General features: G+C 51.4%; 1 protein-coding gene across 1 annotated transcript; it reads left to right on the forward strand.

The window, feature by feature from the left end:
* The first annotated feature begins 134 nt into the window (after positions 1–134).
* LOC119326329 lies at positions 135–1,917 on the forward strand. Its single transcript, XM_037600003.1, has 3 exons — positions 135–365; positions 464–964; positions 1,070–1,917. Exons 1-3 carry the CDS (start codon positions 287–289, stop codon positions 1,612–1,614), a joined length of 1,125 nt encoding a protein of 374 aa, XP_037455900.1. The 5' UTR covers positions 135–286; the 3' UTR covers positions 1,615–1,917.
* The last annotated feature ends 8,746 nt before the right edge of the window (positions 1,918–10,663 follow it).

Genomic DNA, 10,663 nt, shown 5'->3' on the forward strand with positions numbered 1-10,663 from the left:
GAGAAAGAAGAACATGGACTCATGTTGTTGACCCCGCAGTGTACCATGAAGACCGCACGTCCGTTACAGGACCTAAACATCCTAGCTAGCCGGTTAACCATGCGCACATCCGGGGGGCTGTTTGGGGAGGCGCAACCCATTCCAATGTGTGTCTCTGCGTTTAAAAGGGCTAGAGCTAGGCCACACGGGTCATCAGAGCTCAGAACTACCACGACTCGGGGACGGGGTCCGGTGCTCTTCGTCTAAGATCAATCCCCTCCGCGTTTCTTGCGCATTGGAGCCAAAGATGGCAAGGTCAGCCATGTCCGGGCTAGTGCTCCTGCTGCTCTGTGCAACCTGCAGATTGGCGATAGGAATCACCGATGGTAACGTCCTGATTTATTGTTTCTACCGCTACTCTTGTGTTGATGGATGTTTTAGACCTGAGCCCTGAGCTGATGAGCTCGATGTTGTGTGGTCGCAGGGCTGCTGTCCAACGGCAACTTCGAGCGCGGGCCGCAGCCGTCGCAGCTGCGCGGGACGCAGGTGATGGGCGCGTCGTCGATCCCGTCGTGGCGGACGTCGGGGTTCGTGGAGTACATCCCGTCGGGGCGGAAGCAGGGGGACATGGTGCTGGTCGTCCCCGAGGGCGCCTACGCCGTGCGCCTGGGCAACGAGGCGTCCATCGCGCAGCGTCTCCGCGGGGCCGTCCCCGGCGCGCGCTACAGCCTCACCTTCAGCGCGGCGAGGACGTGCGCGCAGGCGGAGCGGCTCAACGTGTCCGCGTCCGGCCAGTCCGGCGTGCTGGTCATGCAGACCATGTACAGCAGCAACGGCTGGGACTCCTACTCCTGGGCCTGGGACGCCAACGCCGACGAGGTCGAGGTCGTCGTCCACAACCCCGGCGTCACCGAGGACCCCGCCTGCGGCCCCCTCATCGACTCCGTCGCCATCAAGACCCTCACCCCGCCTCGCCGCACCAACAGTGAGCGCTCGTGCACTCTGTCCATGTCATGGTTTAATTCCTTGCCTACGCCGTGTAACGTCGGTCGTGTCGTGTCTCGTGTATGTTTATGAATCTGCACTGTAGAGAACCTGGTGAAGAATGGTGATTTCGAGGAGGGGCCATACATCATCCCCGGGACCAAGTGGGGGGTGCTGATCCCGTCGCGGATGGTGGACGAGCACTCGCCGCTGCCGGGCTGGATGGTGGAGTCACTCAAGGCCGTCAAGTACATCGACAGCGACCACTTCGCGGTGCCCCGGGGGCGCCGGGCCGTGGAGCTGCTGGCGGGGAGGGAGAGCGCGATCGCGCAGGTGATCCGCACCGTGCCGGGGAAGCAGTACGCGCTGTCCTTCAGCGTGGGCGACGCCAGCAACACATGCCGAGGGCCGCTCATGGTGGAGGCCTACGCCGGCAGGGAGTCGACCAAGGTGCCGTACGAGTCGGCGGGGCAGGGCGGCGCCGCCAAGCGCGCCGTGCTCCCGTTCCGCGCCACGTCGTCTCGCACGCGCGTCGTCTTCTTCAGCTCATTCTACAACACCAGGACCGACGACATGAGCTCGCTCTGCGGGCCGGTGATCGACGACGTCGCCGTCGTCAGCGTGCGCGCGCGGCCGCCAAAGCGCGCCTAGAACGCTAAGCTGGCTGGCCGTAGTGCGTTGTTGTTGCATCCGTGTTAATTAGACAACGGCTCGGTGCTTAAGCGCTCAAACTGCTTATTGAGCTTGAATGTGCTGTGCACTAAGGAATTCGTCGGTCTGAGAGAGGTGCCACCCTCAGTATGTCACAAGCTGTTGGAAGACGTTAACTGTACCTCTGCCTTCTCTTGACTGAGAGATCATCTTCTCTTAGCAACGATATGTCTCACCACATATTTGAGGATATCTACTCTAGTTATGAGAGATAACACTAAAAGATAACTACTGCACACATCATTTTTATTGTTTTACCTATATTGCGTGCACTACTGCAAAACTGGCTACCAGCTCCGGGCGCAAAATGCCTACTAGTGGTGGGCAAGGCGCCCTCTCCTCCGTGCCCGCCATTGATAATTTGTTATCAGTGGTGGGCGTCGGTTCCTGCCCATCACTAGTAACTAAAATATAATAATGACGTGCCCAAAACATTTCACGCCACTAGTATATATTTTATGCACTCTTTTTAATAAAGGCGGTGTTGCTCACTACCGGCGGTTCCTCTAGTTTCCTCCTCGATGGAGAAAATGCGAGGGATGCGGCAACCAACTCATGACAGTTTTCGACAATTCAAAAAGAAGGGGGGAAGGAGAGGGTGGCGGCGACGATGTCATTGCCATTCTCGATCTGATGGAGATGGGCGACACTGGCCACCACAGGCGCAACATCCCCGCGCTTCCCCCATGTAGCCCATCTGCAGGGACAGTGGGCGAGCGATAGCGGCATATATAGTCGCCCTTGAGCTCGAGGATGGGGAGAACCTCCACTGGAGGAGGTGTCGTCGGACTCTGCCGTCGGTCTCCCTCTAGCTCGAGCAGGCGTCCGTGGGAGTATAGTAGTAGGGTGTGCATAAATCGTTTTGAGCTCAAGCAGATTGACCAGATGAGAGGGGGAAGAGCTCGTTCACGACAATAGTGTATGCGTGTCATTGGGAGAAAGAAGAGAAGGGAGAAGAGATGATTTGTGGGTGCATGTTGGGTGTGCACGGTGGACGAGAGACACCTCATCAATTTATGGTAAGGTCGCATCGTCCAATCTGAAGTCACCATTTTGGCACGCTGGATTGCCCAAGTACTAGTGTCAAGTAACTTGTACTCTTACGACTTTCCCATTCTTACCATACTCTCACTATTCTCATGCAATAATGGGTGTAAGGTGGAGCCTGCTACTAGTATGTAAATACCATTGGCGGGCTTGACTTCGTGTCTGCCACTGATAAATGACAAGATTATCAGTGGTGAGTGCCACACTCTATCCGTCATTAATGCAACCCAACCGATAAGCAGTTTTCTAGCTGTAGGGGGGCTTAAGACAACCAATGTACATGCCCTATCTTTTTTTACATTGAACAGGCAAAGTGCACATCGCAGGAATTCTTATTTGACATCCTATATCTTGCCTGTACCAAGAGTTCCTTCCGTCTCACGTCTCGCACTTTGTTAGTGAAAGTGTAACTTATCCCTGGGCGATTTTGATAATTAATAATAACATATATGTCATTGAACTAATGCCTATTCAAAGATAATTTCAGGAAAGTTCAATGTTGGCATGGCAAGGACATGTGATTGTGGACCCCTGAAAATGCGAAGGACATATATTGGCAAAAGCTTCAAGACTCCTCTTTTTTGGTTAAGTGATCAAATATCACATTGAGTAAATAGGAAAGCCAATACTATTAAAAGGGGATGAGGTTTTGATCATGAGTCATTTGCTCAAGTGCTTGAAGATATTGCTCCAAAACCCCTCAACCACTTTTCTACATTCTATCTGTCTAAAATCCTAAGTCAAACTCGGTCCCATCGAAGCACTTACATTCGGACCCACCGAGTTAACCAAGATAGAGCCATAAGCCAAACCCTAGAAACTCGGTACAACTGAGATGGCATTCGGTCCCACCGAAGTGTAGTGACGAAGTTTCTGTAACCCATTGTGTTCACTTTGGAACTACCTAAACGAGATATCTGCTTAGGTCATCGCAAATCGGTCTCACTGAGTGGATTCGTTCGGTCTCACCGAAAATCCTACATTTGAATCTTTTACACTGATCGGTGAAAGGATCGATATGGTTGACTAGAGGGGGGTGAATAGGCAACTATCAATTTTTAGCTTTTCTTAACAAATTAGGTTTAGCAACGAATAGGTTGTCTAGATGTGCAACTAGGTGAACAACCTATATGATCAAACAACAACTACAACAAGTGCAAGCAAAGGATACAAGACAATAATAGCTTGCACAAAGTAAAGGGAAGAGATAACCACAAGTGGAGCCAGTGGAGACGAGGATGTGTTACCGAAGTTCTATCCCTTTGGGGGAAGTATGTCTCTATTGGAGCGGTGTGGAGGCACAATGCTCCCCAAGAAGCCACTAGGGCCACCGTATTCTCCTCACGCCCTCACACAATGCGAGATGCCGTTATTCCACCAGTGGTACCCTTGAAGGCGGCGACCGAACCTTTACAAACAAGGTTGGGGCTATCTCCATAACTTGATTGGAGGCTCCCAACGATACCACGGAGCTTCACCACAATAGAATGTGGATCCGAGGTGACCTCAACCGTCTAGGGTGCTCAAAGACCCAAGAGTAACAAGGATGCAAGGGATTAGTGGGGGGAATCAAATTTCTCTTGGTGGAAGTGTAGATCAAGGCCTTTTCAACCAATCCCTAGAAAATCAATAAGTTTGATTGGCTAGGGAGAGAGATCCGGCGAAAATGAGCTTTGGAGCAACATTGGAGCTTGGGGGAAAAGAGGTAGGTCTTCTTGAGGAAGAAGACCTCCTTTTATAGTGGAGAATCAAATCCAACCGTTATCCCACATCTCATCCCACAGAGGGCGGTACTACCGGTCAAGGGAGTGGTACTACCGCACCAGGCAGCGGTACTACCGCTAGGCCCAATGGCAGTACAGCTGGGGATGCACAGATAGAGTAGAAGGAGGGAGGAGGAGAGAGAGAGACCCCGAGCTGCACTAGGAGCGGTGGTAGGGCGGTACTACCACTCGAGAGCGGTACTACCGCGCCTACTGCCGCTCCTACTGCCGCTCAACCCGATTCGAGAAACTATGGACTTGAATCGAGGTGGTACCAGTGTGGAACAAGAGTTGTACTGCCGCTTATGCCTATGAGTGGTACTACCGTTGTGAGGCAGCGGTACTATCGCTTGAGGCGGATAAGCGGTACTACCGCTCTAGTCCAGTACTACCGCTGGCTTCTCTCAAGGGCCACATCCGTGATAACGGTATACTCCAAAGAAGCGGGAAGGAGCTGGGGTGCAAGAATGAAGTGTACGTGTTGATTCTACCCTAGCCTTTCTGATGCGGACCCCCTCTTGATAGTACGATTTCTCCTACGACTCAAGTCCACCAAAACCAAAACGAAAGAGACTACACCGTCTTCACTTTGAGCTTCGAGGGGAAAGAATCGTCTCGTACCAATGAATGAATATCTGAAATGCTCAATGCACACGATTAGTCCACAAATGCGTTGTCATCAATCACCAAAACCACTTAGAGAGAGACATGCCCTAAAAATCTCCCCCTTTTTGGTGGATTCATGACAACATGGGATTTGTTAAAGATATGGCAAGAGAATAAGCGAACCCCAGACACTACAAAATAAAGACGGCCCCCCTAGATGTGTGCACTTAATTAGAAGTGCCTTTGGAATGCAAAGTACACACATTATGATCAACACTCCCCCAGTATTTGATTCAAGGGTGTAGTAAGAAAGCAGAGTATAATCATAAGATAAGCATGCAACTCACATACTACCAAAGTATTTAGACACGCATAAGATAAACATAAGATAGGGTAGCTGTCAGTGTCAAAACCGGCGGATCTCGGGTAGGGGGTCCCGAACTGTGCGTCTAGGCGGATGGTAACAGGAGACAAGGGACACGATGTTTTTACCCAGGTTCGGGCCCTCTCGATGGAGGTAAAACCCTACTCCTGCTTGATTAATATTGATGATATGGGTAGTACAAGAGTAGATCTACCACGAGATCAGAGAGGCTAAACCTTAGAAGCTAGCCTATGGTATGATTGTTGTTCGTCCTACGGACTAAAACCCTCCGGTTTATATAGGCACCGAAGAGGGTTAGGGTTACACAAAGTCGGTTACAATGGTAGGAGATCTACATATCTGTATCGCCAAGCTTGCCTTCCACGCCAAGGAAAGTCCCATCCGGACACGGAATGAAGTCTTCAATCTTGTATCTTCATAGTCCAGGAGTCCGACCAAAGGTGATAGTTCGGCTATTCGGACACCCCCTAATCCAGGACTCCCTCAGTAGCCCCCGAACCAGGCTTTAATGACGATGAGTCCAGCGCGTAGATTGTCTTCGGCATTGCAAGGCTGGTTCTTCTCCAAATCATGTGTACCTGTTTGAATAACATCCGGCTTCTTGTAAATATTGCGCTCCTCGGCTTTCACGCCCAATAATGGCCATCTTCCACGTGTCGAACGAATGTGAAAAGCCAGGGCATTTTTACATTATACCCCCCTAGCCGCGCAAATGAGCTGCCTATAAAAGAGACGAGGATCTAGATCTGAATCACACCATCCTCCCTTCGCGAGCATTCATCAGAGTGCATCCGACAGAGATCCATTCCATCATGGACAGTCGACGCGGATCCTCCTCTCGCCCTTCCAGCCCCCAGTCTGGAGATTGGGAGAGATGCTCCGTCCCGCACAGCAAGTTAGTGGCGCTCCAAACCAAGGGATTTCTTCCCCCACCCTTCATGGTTCCGGTTCGAGCCGGACTCACCACCTATGTGGGCGGAAAGCAAGCGGAGAGCGTCCCCAGCCCCTCCAAAGGAGAGGGGTGTGCCTAGTCTCTTATTTGATAAGAGGGCTCGGATTTCCAATTCACCCGTTTCTCCGGGGGCTCCTGGAGTTCTACGGCCTCCAGTTGCACAACCTTACGCCTGCCTCTATTCTGCATATTGCGGGCTTCGTGGCCCTTTGCGAGCTATTTTTGGGCATCGAGGCTCATTTTGCACTGTGGAAGAAGCTGTTCTACCTTGTGCCCCGTTCTCAAGAGGGGTCAATATATCAAGTGGGCGGAGCCGAGCTATGGCGCATCGCCGGGACCGGATATCTATCTGGAACCCCGAAGAAGGCGTCCGAAGACTGGCCTTCGGAATGGTTTTATATAGAAGATGTCCCCGTGCCGGGCCCTGTTCTGATCGGCCTCCCTGAGTTCAATAACACTCCTTTGAAGAAGCGCCTAAGCTGGCGTCCACGGAGCCCTCAGAAGGAAAATGACAGGGACGTCCTTTACCTGATGAGCCGGATAAGGTTGTTGGCTCATTCCACCATGATCGGGGTCATGGCAACATGCATTATGCGGGGGGTGCAGCCACTCCAGTATAGAGGCCACCCCATGTGGGATTTCAACGGGGAGGATGATGCCACCCGCTGCGGCCGTAAGGGGCCGGGATCGGTCGCCGATCTGATGAAGATCTTGTCCGCGTTGTACAAGGGAGAAGAGGAGGAATTTCTCCGCGTCAATCCACAGGACGGATTTTCTATGTACAATCCTCCAAGCTGGGTAAGCGGACATTTATTTTTGCCTATCCGATCCATACTCCCATAGTCAAGTATCTCATTTTGTGATTTCGGCGCAGGAACTGCGCCGGGCCGTAAAGGATATAAACAGCCCGCCTCCACAACCCGAGGATCCGAAACGGTTCCTCGATCCGACCTCCCAAGAGGATCCGGACATATCGGTGGAGCTGATCGATGGGGTATTTCACCAACTGAGCATCGATAATGCTTTGGTCGCCATTACGACCGATTACCCCGGAATACTTCCAGCCTCGCAGGTAACTGAGACCGAAGTCCCAATACTTTGAAAATGACCCATCCGTGCTTGTTTTTTATCACCGTATACCAATGGTGTTTCGTAGGGGGCGCCCTTGAGGCGGAAGGCCGAGCCTACGATGGCTAGTCAACAAGGGACAACAAGGCCCAACAGGCTGAAAAGAAGTGCAGTCCGGATTGAAACGCCGGTGCAACGGTATGGCGTGTCATCTGACTCCTAGGTTTTATTCCCGGGAGGCATACTAATGCTCGTGCTTTTTTAGGAAGAAGAGCGCTCGCCGGACTATATCCGGAGAGGTTGCCAATCAATCCTCCGCTCGCCAGGCTCCAAAGCCAGGTCAAGAAGCGGAGGCAAACACGAGGCGTGCGTCGGATGCTCCTCCGACAGAGGATGCCGACAGGTTATCTGCCACCAATTCTAAGGTGGAGAGTGCCATGAATCACAGGCGTCGCCGGACAATTCTTCGCGACGCGTGTTTCTCCCCAAAGGCATTGAATGCCTTTAATTCGGGAGATGCACATCTCTGTGCTGCTCAAAATGGTCTAGCCAGAGCCACGGAGCAGTATGTAAAAGACATATGGGTGTGAAAATTTGACAGTTATATGTGCCAGTAGCCCCCGAGACTTGAAATAGTTAGAATAACTGATTTAAGGATCATTTATTGTACAAGATCTTACAGAAAAGAATACCCAACTGTTCCAGGAGCTGGAGGAGTGCAAGGCCCAACTTGAGGCCGCACTAGCCGCAGCGGGGGAAGCCAAAGAGACCCCCTCTGGTAATATATGCTTCAAAAGATAAGTAACTTGTGAAGTGCGGTGTGTGTAGAAGTCTGACAATAATATTGCAGATGGCGCCAGGATAGATCTGGACAAACAACATCTCATGCGCCGGTTAAAGGCCGGCGAGAATGTGCTTACAAGGGTGCGGCAAGAGAAAAATAATCTCCAAGATGCCAACACCCAGCTGGGTGAGGAACTAAAGGACGTTCGTGCCCAGCTGTCTGACTCCGTTAAGGAGAATCGGCGGCTTCGACGCGGCATTTTTAGTAAGTGCTTGAACGAACTTTTGAAAAAAAGAGTTCGGCGAGGAAGTCAACTAACAGGGTTATATCTGTAGGTATGCTCATAGGCCGTCCTGCAGAGGAAAAAGCCCGATTCTACGGGTGACCTTCTTCCCGAGCTCTTACAACTGCACGAACGAGTTCGGCAGGTGATGAAAGGCGTCGCCCAGGCCTTGTGGCCATCTCTCTCCCCGCCCGAAGGCCTTGGAGAGCTTGTAGAGAGGCTTCAGGGAGCGCGGCGGTGCTTCCGATTATGGAAGATATCGGCCTGCCGTCAGGGCGCCAGGGAAGCCTGGGCCATGGTGAAGACGCGGTACACGAAGGCTGACCCAAACCACATGGCCGAGGTCGGACCTGCGGGCCCGATGGGAAGGAGATCCCTGTGAGCTTAGTGTATGGCCAAGTAGAGTTGGCCGCAAAGTATTCCCAGCAGGACTATAAACTAGACAGCCTATTAGATGGCATTGAAGAGGAATACAATCAGTTGGATTGACTATGTAATTAAAGATGACATGTAAAATGCCTTCTAGCCGGATTGTAGATCGTTTGTCATAGCGGACCTTTTCGCTTCAAACTCGGGACCCAATAGTCCGGAGTGTGTCCGAATACCCTCACGGTTATGTAAGAACCGGGGCATGCGTGGAGACCAGGCGTAGGGGTCATTAGTGCTTTATCAGACAAGTGCCCAACTAGTTATGTTATATTACATGGTTAGTAAGAAACATCTTCCAGGGAGAATAGTTCCGTTAGGGGTTCCTTTCCCTGGGAGGCATACCCTAAAGTGCATGTCCGGACTGCGAAAAGAGCAGAAAAACATCTGGGGGTAGATAAATAAATAGGTAAGAAATCGTCGTTTAGTCCACCGATCGAATATTCTCTTAAGAACACTAGCTTTCGGCTTCACCCAGTCTGAGGTACACATCCGACTGACCCGGCAGTAACAATCGCAGAGGTGCTCCCTTTACCGCCTAGCCGAACAATCGAGAACGTAGGGGTAAGCACAGGAGCCAGGCAACCCAGCTTGGCCAAAACTTAAGTCATATCGATGCATATAATGGTGAATAAAAGGTACATGCAGAAGTGTGACACATGTGTTGGGCATGAAGCCCGTATAAATAAACTTCTGTTAAAGAAGCCCCTAGGTATAATGAGCGCGGATAGCGCGTCAAGTGTTTGCGAACGATGCAAAAACAAGCTTTCAAAGGCTGCAATAGAAAAGGAGGGAGAAGGATAGAAACAGAACACAGCTAATATGTAAAATGTAGACGGAGGAAGGAGACGAACTCAGAATCCGGCGCTAGGCGTAGAATCTTCGGAGACGGGCTGCGTTCCATGGGTTCGGCTCGAGTCGGTTATCCGATGCATCTCGCAGGCAGTACGCACCACCGGTCAGGACTTGGTCGATGATAAAGGGACCTTCCCATTTGGGCTTGAGTTTGTCCTTTTTCTAGTCCGGCAGGCGTAGAACTAACTCGCCAGCGTTGTAAGTTTTGGCCCGTACTTCTCTGCTTTAATATCTTCAAGATTGTTGTTGATAAAATGCGGAACAAGCTTTTGCCACGTCCCGCTCCTCCTCCAATGCGTCCAAACTGTCCTGCCGATTGAGCTCGGCTTCTCTTTCTTCGTACATGCACACGTGAGGTGAGTCATGAATTATGTCACAGGGCAGAACTGCCTCAGCACCGTATACCATAAAGAATGGTGTAAATCCGGTGGTGCGATTTGGATTGGTCCGCAGCCCCCAGAGTACGGAGTCGAGCTCCTCTACCCAGTGCATGTTAGATTCCTTGAGGGACCGCACTAATCTGGGTTTGATGCCGCTCATGATTAGACCATTTGCTCGCTCAACTTGACCGTTGGTTTGAGGGTGATAGACTGAAGCATAGTCAAGCTTGATGCCCATGTTTTTGCACCAGAGTTTGACCTTGTCGGCCGTAAAGTTCGTGCCGTTATCAGTGATGATGCTATGGGGGACGCCGTAACGGTGTACGACCCCTGATATGAAGTCTATCACCGGTCCGGATTCGGCCGTCTTAACAGGTTTGGCCTCTATCCATTTGGTGAATTCATCCACCATGACCAGTAGGTATTTTTGCTTGTGGGTT

Source organism: Triticum dicoccoides, chromosome 6B (genome assembly GCF_002162155.2).
Source record: "Triticum dicoccoides isolate Atlit2015 ecotype Zavitan chromosome 6B, WEW_v2.0, whole genome shotgun sequence".
NCBI classification, from domain to species: domain Eukaryota; kingdom Viridiplantae; phylum Streptophyta; class Magnoliopsida; order Poales; family Poaceae; genus Triticum; species Triticum dicoccoides.

Bases quoted from the DNA above. Each gene is read 5' to 3' on its own strand.
- LOC119326329 (XM_037600003.1), top strand. From the start codon at position 287: ATGGCAAGGTCAGCCATGTCCGGGCTAGTGCTCCTGCTGCTCTGTGCA. The intron at 366-463 runs GTAACGTCCTGA...GTGTGGTCGCAG, and splicing joins GGCGATAGGAATCACCGATG to GGCTGCTGTCCAACGGCAAC. The intron at 965-1,069 runs GTGAGCGCTCGT...TCTGCACTGTAG, and splicing joins CCCGCCTCGCCGCACCAACA to AGAACCTGGTGAAGAATGGT.